General features: G+C 36.8%; 1 protein-coding gene across 15 annotated transcripts in view; it reads right to left on the bottom strand.

Moving 5' to 3' along the window:
- Window positions 1-18,740, bottom strand: part of STK31 (serine/threonine kinase 31) — an 83,216-nt gene extending 64,476 nt beyond the window's left edge. For 2 of the 15 annotated variants that reach the window (XM_073898965.1, XM_073898962.1), the window contains exons 1-6: window positions 16,802-18,734; window positions 15,129-15,175; window positions 14,990-15,042; window positions 7,348-7,446; window positions 3,012-3,086; window positions 1,182-1,340 (exon numbers count right to left, since the gene is read on the bottom strand). In XM_073898965.1, coding sequence (XP_073755066.1) covers window positions 1,182-1,340; window positions 3,012-3,086; window positions 7,348-7,446; window positions 14,990-15,042; window positions 15,129-15,175; window positions 16,802-16,860 — 492 coding nt within the window. In that variant the 5' untranslated portion in view covers window positions 16,861-18,734. Of the gene's footprint in view, window positions 1-1,177; window positions 1,341-3,011; window positions 3,089-7,347; window positions 7,447-14,989; window positions 15,043-15,128; window positions 15,193-16,678 lie in introns of those variants that run through there. The other 13 variants (XM_073898954.1, XM_025873029.2, XM_073898959.1 and 10 more) reach the window with 12 other exon arrangements.
- Between the last annotated feature and the right edge of the window lie 201 nt (window positions 18,741-18,941).

Here is an 18,941-nt window from a genome sequence, read left to right as displayed (position 1 = left end):
CAACATAAATTTTCTATCGCCTTACCATGAGAACAGCAACAGACTTGAGTTCTAGCTCTCACCCAGCCACAATTAGCTTCATGACTTTAAATATTAGTCATGTAATTGTTCTAGACCAAATTTCTTTATAAAATAACAAGGTGAGAGCAGAGGAATTCTAAGGTCAGTAAATGTAAGATTCTAGGGTTCTAGGCATATAAGAAATTCAAAACAAGCCCCTACCTTGGTCAAAACATCTAGATTAAAGGAAAACATAAAAAACTTCAGATTTTAAACCAGAAATTTAGGGGTGTAATTTTACAATAATATCTATGTACTTCTGAAAGTCTGAGTTCCAAGTACAGAAATGTTTCTTATAAGTAACTCTACTTCAGACAAAACTATGCCCAACAACCTCCAAGGTTCTCAAAACAAAACAGAAAAAAAGAGGCAAAGAGGTTTCTGAATTTTACTATTCCACATAAGTCATATGAGCTGCTAAATAAAAAAATGCAAATCTGATTACTTAGCAATAATATCTCAACAGCATTAACACACACCAAAAGAACATCATTATTGCACAGGAGATTTAAAAGGAGGTAGAATTCCCATAAGACTACCCCTGAAATTATCAGATGGCTGCCAGAATTAGGTTACTAACCCAAACTTTAATGGAAATTGATACAAACTAGAATCTATGGATACAAACTAGAATCTAGATAGAACATCATTGAAAAGTACACCAAACAGTATGAACCCTTGCCAAAATGATAAAAATCTGATTAATTCACAACTCTACTAATTTCAGTTTTGTGATATTTATGGCCAGGGCTAGGTTAAAGATCACTTTTATGTAATAAATACTGCCTCAAAAACAAGTCTCCATTACAAAAGACTCTTCTAAGCTTTCACATGAGAAGAAACTATTTACACTTATTATGTAAATATATAAGCATATACAACTCTGATCATCACGAATGTTTACCTAGCAAAGATGAGTACAAATAATTGCTTTTGAATCATTATATAATTCATATTTTAAATTACATAATTACTTTCAATTATTCTATAATTTGTATTTTTCACAATTTATACAGGCTTTTATATTAAAGAAAATCAGCAGAATTTAACTACATTTATATTTTGTGTCAAATACATAGCTTTACTTCCATTAACAAAAATATTTAAAATCTGTGACTTGCCTGATCAAACTGGGTAACTTCTTGGCCAGAAGGAATCTGTAGTCCCCAAAGTCTGTATTTTTTGGCAACACTAGAAAATTGCAGATCCAAAGGAATCTCAACTATATCGGATCGATTTAGAATTTCGGTATTTCCATAGTCAATGTATCTCACCAGACACTGGGAAAAAATGAGACAAATACTAACACGGAACTTAGATTAAACATCTCCAAAGAAACCATCAATTTGCTGCTTTCTGTTAATTACCTGTAATTACCTCAGGGCATTTTACCTCAAATTGATAAAATGTATTTAGAAATAAGACCTCCAACAATATCTTCAAAATAAAGAAAATCCATGGTCCATGAGATCCTAGTAATCTCTCTTTGGTACTAGTTAACTAATAGTATTAGTTACTTATACTATTTCCAACAGTACCATTTCTCATTATGGTTATTTTTTTCTTAAACAGCTAGTTTTAAATAAACATAAATCTATGAAGCTTATGGCTTCTCCTATCTCAAATGTTAAAATCAATTAACATTCCAAAATTCAAGTTGGAAACAGTAAAACATGAAAAGAAAGGCAAAATTATCAAACTTCCTTGGGTAAAATTAAACCCATCCCAGGTGTTTGACCTAGGAAATGTATCAAAGTCACCCTCACATCCAGCTCTACATTTAGAAAGTAAAAAAGAAAAGGAGTTTATCACAAGGTCAAAAGCCATCTTGCCCCTGAATTTAAAAAAGTTAAGGCCAAGGCAAAAGCAAACACAATATATCATCTCTAGTTGTCAAACTGTGAGGAAAACATCTAATTAGAAAGGTCTATTTCACTAAGATAAACCATTACCTTGGACAGTAATAAATCATGAAATTTTTCTTAAAAAGTTATTCTGAGCATTACTCAAATTGTTTCATCTTATCATCTCCTTATTACACTAAGAAAAATATCTATAAAATATATACACATGAGAAAATATTTTAAGTCCAGTAAAGCAGATACAGGAAAAAAACAGTAAAGGAAAGCTTACGGAGATGCTTTTACACAGCCTGCAATATGCAATTGCCACCAGCTATTCAGAATCTCATCTCCACAAATCCCCTTAAAAGCTCCCTCAAGTTCATAATGTAAAAACTCAAATAGCTAAACACAAAGAAAATTCATCACATTTAACCAAAGCATTAAAAGCAAGTCAATCGTCATTAACAATATGCAAATCAACTAAGCAAAAGATAAAAAGAACTTCTTAAGGACACATCAAATGTTCTTTTCTTACTCAATCTTAATAGATGAACTTTTTTTTTAAAGTTATTTAGCAAGAACCAAGCATGATGATTAAGAACCCTTGGTCAGTAGGGGCGCCTGGGTGGCTCAGTCGGTTAAGCGGCTGCCTTGGGCTCAGGTCACAATCCCAGGGTCCTAGGATCAAGCCCCGCGTCGGGCTCCCTGCTCAGTGGAGAGTAGGCTTCTCCCTCTCCCTCTGCCTGCCTCTCTGCCTACTTCTGCTCTCTGTCAAATAAATAAATAAAATCTTTAAAAAAAAACAAACTGGTCAGCAAACAAAATCTACAAATTATGTAATCTACTCTTGGACAATCTTCGGTGATTATATGACAACTTAAATTCAGAAGAATATTCCTGAATCTGACCTGGATTTTTTTAAGCAATTCATTTCTTTTCTGTTCACTAGGGCAAAAAAAAACATGTTTAATTAATTTATAAGTTCAACTGAACCAGATCTATTACTACTATGTATAAGCAATGAAGGGCTAAATAAGCATCAAATTTTGGAGCCAAAATAATCATTACTCAGGCAAAAAAAAAAAAAAACTGAACACTTGTTCCTGCCTTTTCATCACTGATGATTTTCAGTACTTTGCATCTGTACCAACATTTATCTTCAGAAAATAATCCACCATAAATCTATAAAGAGAAAAATAAAGTAAAATTATTTAGCATTTTAATGATTCAAAGCTTGCTAAGTAGATCAGAATAATGGTTAGCATTTATTAAGCACTTACTATCGGGCAAGAAGCACTTTATATATAATAACTTATTTTATTCTCACAGCCATAGGAGGTAGGTACATTGTGTTCACCATTATATGCCCAAAGTCATAAGCCAGTAAGCAACAGAACCAGGATTCAAAGTCAGGCAATCTGACTCCAGAGTCCATAATGCAATTCTGCTTCCCCGCCCCCCCAAAAAAGAGGAAAGACATAAAAACAAAATTCAAAAAAAAGCAATCAGTCTTAAAATCATGCTGTTTTAATGTCTAAAGACATAAATGGTACAATTAATTAATCTTAAAATATAAACATGCCAAGTACATTGCCACTTAAGTCTAATTCTCAACCATTGGGATCCATGTGTCCTACCAGCCAAGAAAGATTTTTATACTTTTTACTTTATATAGAAAGACTCTAGTGCTATTGAATTGATAAAACTAGATAATATCCTTAATACTGAATTTTCATTTGTTTATATTTTAATTGTTTAATTTAAAAAACAAAGGAAAATTTACATACTTATGTCAATTTCTCAACCTCAGCACTATTGACATTTTGGGACAGGATAATTCTTTGGCAGAGAAATGGGGCAGGGGCTCTCTCTGTCCTGTGCACTATAGGATAGTTAGCAGCATCCCCCTTGGCCTCTACCTAGATGCCAGTAGCACCCCCTCCAGTTGTGGCAACCAAAAATGTCTCCAGACACTGCCAAATATCACCGGGGGGTGAGTCTGGGGGATACAAAATCACCCTAGGTTGATAACCACTTTAAATCATACATTCTCAATGGGGTAACTCTTATTCCCAAGGAGTAAAAACTGGTTCAGGGGTGGGGGGTGCCTTCAGTATTACAATGGTTTGTATCCCTTCAAAGTTGACAACTTACACCTGACAACATAAACAGATATACAGTATGTCAGTGGTGTACATATGTCTTGAGGGGAGGAGAACCATTAGGGAAAAAATGCCTTAGAAGGTCATAATGAGGGGCACCTGGGGGTTCAGTCGTTAAGGGTCTGCCTTCAGCTCAGGTCATGATCCCAGGGCCCTGGGATCGAGCCCCACATCGGGCTCCCTGCTCGTTGAGAAGTCTGCTTCTCCCTGTCCCACTCCCCCTGCTTGTGTTCCTGCTCTCGCTATCCCTCTCTCTGTCAAATAAATAAATAAAATCTTTTAAAAAGAAAAAAAAGGGCATCATGAAAGGCGGAGGAACACTGATTTAAGTGAAGTATAAAAAATTACTTTTAGATGTATCACTCTGAGGTAGGACAAATTCAGAAATTCTGAAGCAAAAGACATATACATATTAAAATATAAAAATTCTCAACTCCCCAAAGCTACAAAGTACAAATCAATTCAGACAAAATGGATATCTAACAAAGCAAATGTTACAAAGGATAGGTGTGTTCAATTAGCACTTAACTCTGGTTCCCTCAGCTAACACTCACCAACTGGCAGTCAAGAGTGGGCACAAATGGCATGGTACACTCTCCCAACCATCTAACTACATTTTTCAGCAAGCAAAAAGGTTTAGTAGCAAAACAGCTGATAATCAACAGCCTTAATCAATTTCAAACTCTGCAAAAGGTCACATTACATTTAGTTAAGACTTTGTAATAATACGCCATTAAGTTTAACAATTCAATATAAGACAAGTGACAGGGCGCCTGGGTGGCTCAGTGTTAAGCATCTGCCTTTGGCTCAGATCATGATCCCAGGGTCCTGGGATCGAGCCCCGCATCGGGCTCCCTGCTTGGCAGGAAGCCTGCTTCTCCCTCTCCCACTCCCCCTGCTTGTGTTCCTGCTCTCGCTTTCTCTCTGTCAAATAAATCAATAAAATCTTAAAAAAAAAAAAAAGACAAGTGACAGAATTGGGGTATAACTGCAACCCAGTCTAGGTAGGGGTGGGGATACTTAGAAATCCAGAAATAGAGCTGGGATTCAACAAAGTTGAAGAATCTGAAGTTCTTGACTCTGTTAGTGTGAATAATCACAACCATCATCAATACAAGTCTATCCCAAAGAGATTTGTCTTTAAAACACAGTCAGAGAGTCGCCTGGGTGGCTCAGTCAGTTAAGCATCTGCCTCCGGCTCAGGTCATGATCCCGGGGTCCTAGGATCGAGTCCCACATGGGGCTCCCTGCTCAGCGGGGAGTCTGCTTCTCCCTCTCTATCTGTGCTCTCTCTCTCACAAGGAAATAAACAAAATCTTTAAAAAATATAAAAAATAAATTAAACACAGTTATAACCATATATTCACTCCCATTGTCCCTGGTCCCAATCTTTTCCTCTCACAGCTCCACTATTTATAGCCCATGACCTGCCTACATGATGAGAGGAAGAGAACCAATCACTGAAAAATTTATAAAGTATAATCCATTCATAAGTAACCAGAGGTGGCTGAGTAATCATTTATAATAAGAAATCCATTATTTAAAATAGTATGAATTTTTTGTAAAGCAAGTATTTTGCATTCAACAGAGAAAAAGTGGTTATGTCTTAATTTGTTAATACTACGATACACAGTTATAGGCTACAAAGACACTTAAAACTTAAAAATTTACAAATTACATTCCCTTATCCATTCTTATGTTCAGCTACATTCTTCCCTTCTAATTTCTTCTTTTTACATATTTTTATATATACCATTGGGGTTTTAATTACTTTAAAATAAAAATAGAAGCAAATTATTAAAAGAAAATCAAAGTACATCAAAAAGGGTAAACGGTAAGACGTCCTTCCCAACACTTAACATGGACTGCTGAAAATAATTTTACATTTACACTAATTTTACATATATGCTAAGATATATTTATTTTTTATTCACACAAATGGGCTTACTTACATACACTATTTTAACCACCTAATTCCATATCAAAATATAAGACCTAGCCCTCTCATTTAAATAACCAGAGCTGGGGCCCCCCTAGTGGGTTGAGCATCTGCCTTCTGCTCAGGTCATGATCCTGGGGTCCTGGGATATAGCCCCACATGGGGCTCTCTGCTCAGAGGGGGATCTGCTTCTCCCTCTCCCTCTACCCCTTCCTGGCTCTTGCTCACACGCTCTTTCTCTCTCCCTCCCTCTCTCTCTCTCTCAAATAAATAAATAAATCTTTTTAAAATAAATAAATAACCAGAGCTTTGAGCTGGGTAATGCAAAGAAGGCATTCATGGCACAAAATTTAAAAGAGGCACTCACTCAGAGTGCCTCCTTAAATTTTAATTTTAATTTAAATGCCTCCTCATCACTCTCATACTTTGCTGGTAAGAATGAAAACTGGTTCAATACTTTGCCAAACTATTTGGCCAGTATCTACCCAAGTAAAACATGCCTACTGTATGACTTAGCAATTCTACTCCTAGATATATACTCAAAAGAATTAATACATTCAACAAAAGCCTGTATAAGTATTTCATAGTAGCTTAATTCACAGCAGCCAAAAACTGCAAACAATCCAAATGCCCATCAAAGGACAATAAATTGTGGTGTATTTACATAATGAAATCTGCATAGCTTAAAAAAGAACAAACTACCAATACACAAGTACACACAATAATATGGAAGAATCTCAGAAATTCTGTTGAACTAAAGAAACCAGATATACACAAAAGAGTAAGTACTGTACGATTTAAGAACAAGCAAGTGAATCTATGGTGACAGAAGTCAGAATAATAATTAACTCTTGTTAGAGGGACTACTGTCCAAGAATTGACTGAGAAAAGACCTGCAAGAATTTTTCAGGAAGATGGAACAGTATCTTGATCTGACTGGTGATTATACAGATGCATACATACGTAAAAATTCATGAAGCTGTACAGCTAAGACATGAACACATTACTGTATTTAAGTTATACCTCAATTTAAAAAAAAGAGAAAAAGATCAAACTCTTCTCCATAAAGATTACTTTTACAGATTTTTTTGTCAATTGGTATCAAAGGCAAGGATTCTATCTTGTTCACCACTGTATTATCAGTGCTTATGACAGTACCTGGTACATAGCATATAGTCCATAAGTATTTCTGAAAGAATAAATTTACTATGACTACAGTTTACATAAGTTCTAAAAATTTGCCTCTTCTTTTCAAATACATCAAAAATTCCAACAATTATAAAATCTAAGACATAAAGTTATCAAGAGAGATGGAATAATGATATCCAAGAATATGGCTCACCTTTTTTGGATCAAGATTCCCAAAAACTGAATTGGCATGGGGACAAACTTCAGACAATGAGCAACCAATCTTCATAATGTCCTTATTCCTACTAATACTCTAGAAGAAAGAATAGCTACATTATAAGATTCAGTAAATTATTATTTGACAGTGTTACATAACTGAGAGTTCTTTTTTTTTAAGATTTATTTATTTATTTGACACAGAGAGAGAGATAGTGAGAGAGAGAGCACAAGCAGGGGGGAGTGGCAGGCAGGCAGAGGGAGAGGGAGAAGCAGGCTCCCTGCCAAGCAAGGAGCCTGATGCGGGGCTCAATCCCAGGACCCTGGGATCATGACCTGAGCCAAAGGCAGTACCTTAACCAACTGAGCCACCCAGGTGCCCCCCAAATTGAGAGTTCTATTAGCCTAATACTTAAAAGATTTTGAAGCTTTAGAAATTAAATCAAATTCTTACAGCAGTATTTTTCATAATCCAAATGAGTTCTTTATAAGAAATGGTTCCAGGTACAGAAAATTTTTACTTTGCAGTGAGTTCAAATTACTTGGAATTCAAACTAAGATACCAAATACTATTAAATCATAAGAGGAGGTAACTTTAAACAACTACCTCTGGATTGTACTTTAGATCAAATTCTAATTGCTCAAAATGGACACATATTTTAGTCAAATGACATGAGTCTTCTCATATACTTGCTATCATATAAAGGAAACATGTAAAAAAAATTCAAAATGTATATCATCCTCTATACACAAATACTACAATCTAGTTAAATAAATTCATTTCTCATGGATATAGGCTAACAATTTGAAACTCCTTTAGGTGTACACTAGGATTGAACAAATAAGTAAATATACCACAGATAATGAGAGCTGGAAGAAATTACAATCAAGGGGCAAAGGCTAGTTATGAGCCTACACCGTTAGATTAGAATTGAAAGGTATGCATATGAACTCATAGTATGCGTGTATGTGTGTGTATACATGTTTGTGTGCTTATATATGCATATGTGAAAGGAAGACACACAAAAATAGAGATGGGTATATGTGTAGTTTTTACACATATATATTTCCCAACTCAGTCTGCTGAGAGGGCCTAAAAGCAATGACACTCCAGGACCAATAAGAACACTCAGTGCCCAGATCTTGATTTCTAAAACACCATTCTCCAAGAAAAGGAATCAGAGTTCCTTGGAGAGTGGCAGATTTCAGGACTAGGACAGGGAAATAAAAGATGATCCTGGAACTTCCGGTGGTGCCAGAAAGTAAAGAAATGCTCAAAAATGAAATGGGGACATGTTTAAAGGACACAGCAGCCAATGTGAACAATCTCTTGATGCCCAAAGCTAGAACAATTCAAACAACAAAATAGTGGTAGTATTGGATTATAACCCATGGAATAAATAGCCATGAGTCTATAGTAATTTAAATAATTGAATAAATGAGTGGAGAAGATACAGCTCTTCCTTACAGAAGAATTCCAACTAATAAATGCAGAAGGAATGAGAGAAACAAAATCATTAGGCAAAGACCATAGTAATAAATAATAAAATGTGTGGATGAGAAGTTGAAGGAAAACAAGATTAGATAATCTCAATGTATCTCCCTCTAAAGCATTTATTAACTACAAAAGAACAGTAACTTTCAAGTGAAGAAACCCAGCAGTGAGCACCTTAACCAAGTAGAGCAAGCTCAACATCATCAATAATGATGTATCAATATCATGAATCCCAAATATGATACACTAACAAGGACACAGTATCACTTCTGTAGTATTACTGCTAATCTATTTATGAAAAACCATCAAACAAATCTAAACTGAGGGATATTCTATAAAATAACTGACCAATACTCATCAAAAATGTCAGTCATGAAAGACAAGGATAAATAAGAGAACTGTCAAAAGCTGGAGGAGACTGAAAATACATGACAACTAAATACAATGTGGGATCCTGGAACAGAAAAATGGCAACGAAAAAACTGCTGAAATCTGAATAAGGGCTAAGTTAATAGCAAGATACCAATGTTAATTTCCTGGCTTTGATAACTGTATTATGGTTATGTAAAATGTCAGCAGTAAGGGAAGCTAGATGAAGAATATACGGAAAGACTGTACTAACAAAACGACTGACATGGGAAAAAATTCTCAACATCACTTGGCATCAGGGAAATACAAATCAAAACCACAATGAGATACCACCTCACACCAGAGTGGCAAAAATTAACAACTCAGGAAACAACAAATGTTGGCAAGGATGCAGACAAATGGGAACCCTCTTACACTGTTGGTGGGAATGCAAACTGGTATAGCCACTCTGGAAAACAGTATGGAGGTTCCTCAAAAAGTTAAAAATAGAACTACCCTGTGATCCAGCAATTGCACTATGAGGTATTTACCCAAAGGATACAAAAATACAGATTTAAAGGGGCACATGCACCCCAATGTTTATAGCAGCAATGTCACAAAAGCCAAAGTATGGAAAGAGCCCAGATGTCCATCAACAGATGAATGGATAAAAGTGATATATATATGTGTGTGTGTGTGTGTGTGTGTATATATATATATATATATACACCCACAGATATGTATGTACATACACATACACACACACACACACACACACACACACACACACACACACACACAGGAATATTACTCAGGCATCAAAAAATGAAATCTTGCCATTTGCAATGACATGAATGGAACTAGAAGGTATTATGCTAAGCGAAGTCAGTCAGAGAAAGATAAATACCATATGATTTCACTCATATGTGCAATTTAAGAAAAAAACATGAACATAGGGGAAGAGAAGGAAAAATAAAATAAGATAAAAACAGAGAGGGAGGCAAACCATAAGAGGTTCTTAATCACAGGAAACAAACTGAGGGTTGCTGGGGGGAAGTGGGATGGGGTAATTGGATGATGGGCATTAAGGAGGGCACATAAAGTAATACGCACTGGGTATTATAGAAGACTGATGAATCACTGAACTCTACCTTTGAAACTAATAATACACTATAAGTTAACTAAATTGAATTTAAATAAAAAAATTTTTAAAAAGACTACTAATTTTACGAACATCCTGTAAGTCTAAAGTTATTCCAAAATAATTAAATATATATATGTTCTTAAAAAATATATCAGCAAAATAGTCAGTAAGGCTAGAAAGAACATGATCATCTCTGATAACTGAAAAGAAACTCTGAAAGAGCCATTCCAAAGACATCGTGATGAGTATCAGTATCACCATAGAGTAAAAAAGGGAACTGAATTTAACCTGAGCCAAAACACATTGCAAGCAGCCTTTGTGAATAAAACCCCAGAATTCACTCTCTAAAGTTCAGAATACACCAAAAGATTCTGCATAATCAGATCTTATAGCTATCTGGACTAAAATAAATGGAAGCTCTTTCTTTCAAATAAAGGTGAAGGTCAAACACGATTCCTTCAGCTGCTACTCATCCCACTGGGCCTACCAAAAATTCTGCAGTGTACGCATATAAGTGGCTTATAGGGCAGAAATCCACAGTGGCAGAAAAGCAGAGAATATACATGAGCAGATCTTTGTCTGATCTGCCTCCACATATTAGTAAATTTCTATTTACTCTTTATTTATATCTATTACAACTCCAATCAAATTTTACAATTTGTGCATCTGCCTTTGGCTCAGGTCATGATCCCAGGGTCCTGCGAAGGAGACCCATTCCGTCGGGCTCCCTGCTCAGTGGGGAGCCTGCTTCTCCCTCTGCTCTCCCCCAGCTGTGCTCTCTCCCTCCCTCTCTTTCAAGTAAATAAAAAAATTTTACAATTTGCTTCTTGAAATAATCATTCAATTCATGTGAATGCCACTAGTAGTTTTAACCCTTAATCTCATCCATTTATAACATGTTTCCTAATTTCTTAAAATGTTTAAATTTCTACAAGGCCTCAACTTCATGGCTGAAATAAGAGGTTGGCAAATTTTGGCCTCTGTCACTTGATTTGGTAAATAAAGTTTTAATGGATCACAGCTGCATCTATTTGTTTATGTACTATCCATGGATGCCTTTGCACTACAACAGCAAAGTTGACAGAGTTGAATAGTTGCTATAGACTATATGGCCCACTATCCTTAAAATATTTACTATCTAATCTTTTACAGGAAAAGTTTGCTGACTTCTGGTTTAAATAACAGCTCCAAATTCAATCAACAGCTTCACATAGCAGTCAACTGAAATCAAAGTTTATAGCTGCACTGACCAATTACAACAGCCAATACCCACTTTAAATATAGCTGATGTGATTTGAGATATGTAAGTCTAAAATACATACCAGACTTCAAAACATAATATGAAAAAGGAAAATTAAACACCTGTAAATATATCTGTGCTGACTGCATTTTGAAATATTTTAGATATACTGAGTTAAATAAAATATATTTAATAAAATTGATTCCACTTATTTCTTTTTACTTTCTTATGTGTCTGCTAAATTTCAAATTACTTATGTGGCTCACGTATTTCTACTCAACAGTGAGGATCCAGAAAAATTTTTTTTGTAAGAGATGGGGGAGGGTTAGAGATTCTTTTTTTTTTTTAACTTTGGTATTTTTTTTTTTAAGATTTTATTTACTTATTTGAGAGAGAGAGAGAGAGAAGGGTCAGAGGGAGAAGCAGATGCCCCACTGAGCAGGGAGCCTGATGTGGGACTCGATCCTGCGACTCTGGGATCCTGACGTGAGCCAAAGGCAGTCGTTTAACCGACTGAGCCACCCAGGTACCCTTAGAGAGAGAATTTTTTTTTTAAGATTTTATTTATTTATCTGAGAGAGAGCGAGCACGCGCACAAGCAAGGGGAGCAGCAGAGGGAGAGGGAGAAGCAGGCTCCTCACTGAGCAGAGAGGCTGATGTGGGGCTTGATCCCAGGACTCCGGGATCATGACCTGAGCCACCCGGGCGCCCCTCGAGAATCTTAAGCAGGCTCCACACCCAGCATGGAACCCAGTGCAGGGCTAGATTTCACAACGCCGAAATCAAGAGTTCACGCTAAACTGACTGAGCCACCCAGGTGCCCCTAGAAAATCTTATTTAAGCTATGAGCTTAAATATATTGATTATCTAACCTGGGACACAGATGCTATTAATACAGTGACAACAGGCAGAGAATATGTGGGCACCCTTTAGAAAATATCTGCATAAGCAGAGACACATATTTACCACAAGTTTTCTATGAGTATCAGCCTTCTACAATGTTTTCTATATAGAAGTAAAAACTCTGGGTTAATCATATTCTTCTACAAGTTTTCTTCTCACAAATTCTATTTCCCATATTGCCAAATCATTCCACCCCCACAAAAGAGTTCTTATACCACAGGAAGTATAGACAAATGTCATTCCCTTCCCTCCCACATAATATGTAGTTCACAAAATTAAAAATTAGTAATTGTATGCATTAGAGGGATTCACCTTCTTAAATTCTAGAACAGGGGCATTTTGGTGCTTTGCTTTATATTTAAAACTAAGCAAAGTTATCTGACTTGAAGTCTGACAGTAGAAAATTGTAAATGTTCCACTAGTGCTTCCAATTTTATGATGAAAAAGCTTTGGTATCTCAAACTCAAAATTAAGCCATTAAAAAAAAATGACATTTAAAAACATAGTATCTTTTAAGAAACAATCTTATAAAAGACCCCTAGATGGGGCTGTAACTTCATAAATACAAGTACCTTGGCATATTCAGTAATTTATGCAGCCTAGATTATTGGTATTAAATTGAGTGTAATTCTGAATCCACAATTATAATCTTGCTTTCTTTTTTAAGTCAGTGTATTATGAGTACACTACTCGTAACTCAGGTAGTAAGTCTCAGCTGTGGCCATTTGTCTTCTAATAATGTCCTGTGTTAAATAATACTAAGAATAATTAGGCACTCTTATATGGAACCAGAAAAGATCCCAAATAGCCAAAGGAATGTTGAAAAAGAAAACCAAAGCTGGTGGCATCACAATTCTGGACTTTAAACTCTATTACAAAGCTGTAATCATCAAGACAGTATGGTACTAGCACAAAAACAGACACACAGATCAATGGAACAGAATAGAGAACCCAGAAATGGACCCTCAACTTTATGGTCAACTAATCTTCAACAAAGCAGGGAAGAATATCCAACAGAAAAAGACAGTCTCTTCAACAAATGGTGTTGGGAAAATTGGACAGTCGCATGCGGAAGAATGAAACTGGACCATTTCCTTACACCATACACAAAAATAGACTGAAAACGGATGAAAGACCTAAATGTGAGACAGGAATCCATCAAAATCCTTAAGGAGAACACCGGCAGCAACCTCTTCGACCTCGGCCACAGCAACGTCTTCCTAGAAACATCACCAAAGGCGAGGGAAACAAAGGCAAAAATGAACTATTCGGACTTCATCAAGATAAAAAGCTTTTGCACAGCAAAGGAAACAGCCAACAAAACCAAAAGACAACTGACAGAATGGGAGAAGATATTTGCAAATGACATTATCAAAAGGCTAGTATCCAAAATCTATAAGAACTTATCAAACTCACAACCCAAAGAACAAATAATCCAATCAAGAAATGGGCAGAAGACATGAACAGACATTTCTCCAAAGAAGACATCCAAATGGCCAACAGACACATGAAAAAGTGCTCAACATCACTCAGCATCAGGGAAATACAAACCAAAACCACAATGAGATACCACCTCACATGAGTCAGAATGGCTAAAATTAACAAGTCAGGAAATGACAGATGTTGGCGATGATGTGGAGAAAGGGGAACCCTCCTACACTGTTGGTGGGAATGCAAGCTGGTGCAGCCACTCTGGAAAACAGAATGGAGGTTCCTCAAACAGTTGAAAATAGAGCTACCCTATGACCCAGCAATTGTACAACTGGGTATTTATCCCAAAGATACAAATGTAGTGATCCAAAGGGGCACCTGTACCCCAGTGTTTATAGCAGCAATGTCCACAATAGCCAAACTATGGAAAAAGCACAGATGTCCATCGACAGATGAATGGATAAAGAAGATGTGGTGCGTATGTATGTATGTATATATATATATATATATATATATATATATATACACACACATACACAATGGAATACTACACAGCCATCAAAAAAATTAAATCTTGCCATTTGCAACATGTATGGAACTAAAGGGTACTATGCTAAGTGAAATACGTCAGTCAGAAAAAGACAATTATCATATGATCTCACTGATATGCCAAATTTAAGAAACAAGGCAGAGGATCATAGGGGAAGAGAGGAAAAAACAAAACAAGACAAAACCAAAGAGGGAGACAAACCGTAAGAGACTCTTAATCTTAGGAAACAAACTGAGGGTTGCTGGAGGGGAGGGAGTGGAAGGATGGGGTGGCTAGGTGATGGACATTGGGGAGGGTATGTGTTGTGGTGAACACTGGGTGTTGTGTAAGACTGATGAATCACAGACCTGTACCCCTGAAACATAATACATTGACACGTTAATTTAAAAACTTTAAAAAAAGAATAATTAGGCACTGAGAATGACAAAGGTATCTATATTCTGGGGTTTTTATTTTTGTTGGGCAGGACCTGGGTTAGTGGAGGAAGGGGAGGAAGTGGAGGGAGGAGAAAATCAACCAGGCTATTTACCTGGGCCCAAAATGTTACTGCATCTTCCACATGACTTCCAACCACATCTTCAACTAAAACCAAATGAAAATGCAATAAAAATTAGAAATTAATCAAGATCATGTAGCTCTTACATCCAAAAATAATTTTGTGTCAGTACCTTTATTGTAATGCATATCTTCATCCATCTGGACAATTCCTGAAAAACTAAAACAATTCAATACCTTGAATTAAGTTCAATAATCTGTCCATTCACGGTGAAAAAAGACTATATAATGTTCAAATTCCTACAAGTATGTTTTGTTCCTAAATAATCAAATTTCAAACCCTATCAAAAATGACCTCAGAGATCTTCTTCAATAATTAATTCAAATAAAATCTGAATATACTACATTCTGCAATTTCATCATATAAAACCCATCTTTATAAGTATCTCTTCAGCCAAGCTTTTACAAATTTACACTGTGGTGGATATCCAGGCATATTGTGATCAGTTACATAAATCAATACTTCAGAACAATGTGCATATTTTTAAAAATAATTGATGCCCTCCCAAAAGGAGAGCAGGACTTCTACAATTCAAACAAAAAGAAACACTGCAAATATAGAGAACAAATGCTTCAGACTGGTAATCAATTTTATTTAAAAGGTACAGTGGTGTCTACTTTTGAAAATACCCTGCAATCAAAGACTGCAACATGAATCAATTTTTGCCCATTACATCAAAACTAATTTTCATTACATAATAAATATACTTTCCAACTCCAAAATGTTTCAAAATAAATGTTGACTGGTTTATGATTTTATCATTAATACACTAAAATACTGCACTTTACATGCCTACATGTTAGTTCTTTGAAGGAAACTGAAAATATACTTAAGAGCTTTAAAAGCTAAGAACAGTGCTACACCAAAGTCTCAAATGCTCTTTCAACTATGGAAAGAGAAAAACTGTCACAGAAAAAAACAAAAGCCAAATAAAAATTTTTTTATTGATTTTTGTTACACCTTAAAGTTTTTTTCACATACATTAAGCACCATGAGAATATCTTCAAAACAAGTATCGTTCCTCCACTAATGGTAAAAAAAAAAAAAAATTTTTTTTTAATTGAGCAAAAAGTTGTAATACCAAGTTAGAATCTGCTTGGAGAGACTAAATTTCTCTGGACGCCATTGCCTTAAATTTAGTAAAACTGAAAATGTCTGGAAATCCCAAGAAACTATAGTTTCATCTTAAAACCTTATTTTAAAAGTGGCCAAAAAGACTTTACCCACGATAATTATGAACAAACTAATGCTGCACCTGCTTCCCGCAAAACGGGATTACCAGATGGCACTTCCAAAACTCCAATTCATGACAAGAATTTGGAATGAGTGAGTCCAGGTCGCTCCCCGACCCATTTTATGAGGGATTTTGAAGTTTAAATGGCACAGAATTTGCGGGGAGAATTCCACCCCACTACAGACCTGAGACCCCATCTCCACTAAGAACACTCAGGCCGGAGTTATCTGCACGCCGGTTTCGCCTCCCAGCACCACAACTCAAAAGCTGGGGTGCCAGTCACCCTCAGAAATAGGCGGGCTCCCAAGGCTGAGGAAGGCCAGGAAATGGGCCTCGCCCCATACTTGGGAGGCCTAAACGGCAACCACGGGCAAAAGACGGTACTTGAAGCGGCCGCCATCGAACCTACCAAAATGACTACTACTGACCTCACACTTTCCGCCACAGAAGTTCTAGAAAAGTGCCCTCGTTCCCACATACTGGGCCCTCAGCCCTCCGCCTGCCACCGCAGCTAGCCGTCAGCCCCCAGTCGCGCACATGCAGAGACTTACCGCGCGCGCAGAGACCGCTCAGGGTCCGCGCTGCGCTTGCGCGCACGGCGCTGCGCCATCACCCGGGCTTGCTGGGAGCCGCTGCTTCGTTCACGTGGCCACAAAGCCTGGGGCCCGGGGCGCGGGCGCGGCGGGGAGGGGTGGGGCGCGCTGGGCGGGGCCCCGCACGTGGAGAGCTTTGCACAGAGTCTGCGCAGGCCAGGGATTTCTGGGCCTCTGGGCGTCACACTAGCTGGCTTGATGATAGCTTTAATTTACAAGGCTTCAAATTATGACGGAAGATAGTGGTTTGGATTTCATAGTCTTTATTAATTTGCTCACGCTTATTTCGATTTTAAAAGAGCCGAATTAGAAGTATCCCCAACATTCGTTTTACAAGACGGAAAGTGAGTTCAGTAAATAAAAATGTGATTTTTAGATTAGTAGCTTTACAAGCATTTCTCAGCCTAACCTTGGCATCAGAGCCTTCTCATGTTGCAGTTTTTTCACGACACTAAGGGACAAAAAGTAATATAGCTTAGCTGTGCAGTTATATGCAGATCTTATACTTTGTGGCAAACCTTGCACAACAGTTGAAAATTATCTCCGTTAATTTTTGGCAGCTTGAAAAAAAATTTTTTAGTAGCTTAAGGTACGATTGACATGCAATAAACTGCAATAAATTGCACAATTTGATAAGTGAACATATATATACACATCCTCACAAGGTAACAATCATTTCCTTCACCCCCCCCAAAGTTTCTTCATGCCCCTGTAAAATACTTGGCTTCCCCACCTACCCCATATGACAGGTTCTGCTTTCTGTCACCCTAAAGTTTGAATTTTCTAGAATTTGATGTTAATGATACCATGGTGCAAGTACATTCTGATTTCTTTCATCAGCGTTAAGATTCATCCATTTTGTCCTGTGTATCAACAGTTTATTGCTCATTATTGCTGAGTACTATTCCATTACATGAATATAACACAATTTATCTACCTTTTGATGAGACATTTTTTAACTTTTTTTTTTTTTTTTTTTAGGTAGGCTTCATGCCCATCGTGGAACCCAAAACCAGACTTGAACTCACGACCCTGAAGTCAAGAGCTGGGATCAAGCGTTAGACAATTAAGGGACTGAGCCATCCAGGTGCCCCTTGATAGACACTTAGATTGTTTCCAGTTTGGGATTGTTTCAAATAAAGCTGCTGTGAACGATCATTTGCAAATCTTTGTATGGGCATATGCTTTGATTTCTCCTGGGTTAATACCTAGGAGTAGAATGGTGGAGTGATATTGTTATGTTTAAATTTTTAAGAAACTGCTAGACAGGGTTGTGAGTTCAAATCCCACATTGGGTTCCACGCTGGGTGTGGAGCCTGCTTAAAAAAAGAGAGAGAGAAAGAAAAGACACTGCTAGGCTGTTTTTACAAAGTAGATTTACTATTTTATATATGCACCAGCAGTGTTTAAGAGTTCTAGTGGCTCCATATCCCCACCATCATTTTTTATGTTCAATGTTTTTAAGCTCAGACATTTATGTACAATGGAATCTCCTTGTAGTTTTAATTTGTATTTCTCTGTTAACTAAAAATGTTGACCATCTTTTAGTGTTTATTTTCCACCTGTACATCTTCTTAAATTGCCTGTTCAAACTTGTTCCCATTTTTTAAATGAACTATTTTCTTACTGAGTTTTGCAGTTCGTTATACTGTGGATTTAACTCCTTCAAATTTGCATATATTTTCTCCCAGTTTGTAGCTTATCTTTTCATTCTCTGAAAATGATATTTCAAAGAGAAGTTCTTAATTTTTATGAAGTCCAATTTATAAGTTTTGTCTTTTATGGATCATGCTTATGTGTTGTATTTAAGAAATCACCAGCAGGGTGCCTGGGTGGTTCAGTTGGTTAAGTGACTGCCTTGAGCTCAGGTCATGATCCTGGAGTCCTGGGATTTGAGTCCCACATCAGGCTCCCGGCTCAGTGGGGAGCCTGCTTCTCTCTCGGACCCTCTCCCCCCCCATGCTGTTTCTCACTCTCTCTCTCTCAAATAAGTGAATAGAATCTTTAAAAAAAAAAGAAGAAATCATCAGCTAACCCAATTCACAAACGTTTTCTATATTTCCTTCTAGAAGTTTTATATGTTTAATTTAGGCTTTGT

Source organism: Callorhinus ursinus, unplaced genomic scaffold, assembly GCF_003265705.2.
Source record: "Callorhinus ursinus isolate GAN/ISIS: 27379988/994484 unplaced genomic scaffold, GSC_fseal_2.0 scaffold12, whole genome shotgun sequence".
In the NCBI taxonomy this organism is placed as follows: Eukaryota; Metazoa; Chordata; class Mammalia; order Carnivora; family Otariidae; genus Callorhinus; species Callorhinus ursinus.
Note: the sequence above shows the minus strand (reverse complement) of the source record. Positions and strands in the feature narration are given on the sequence as shown.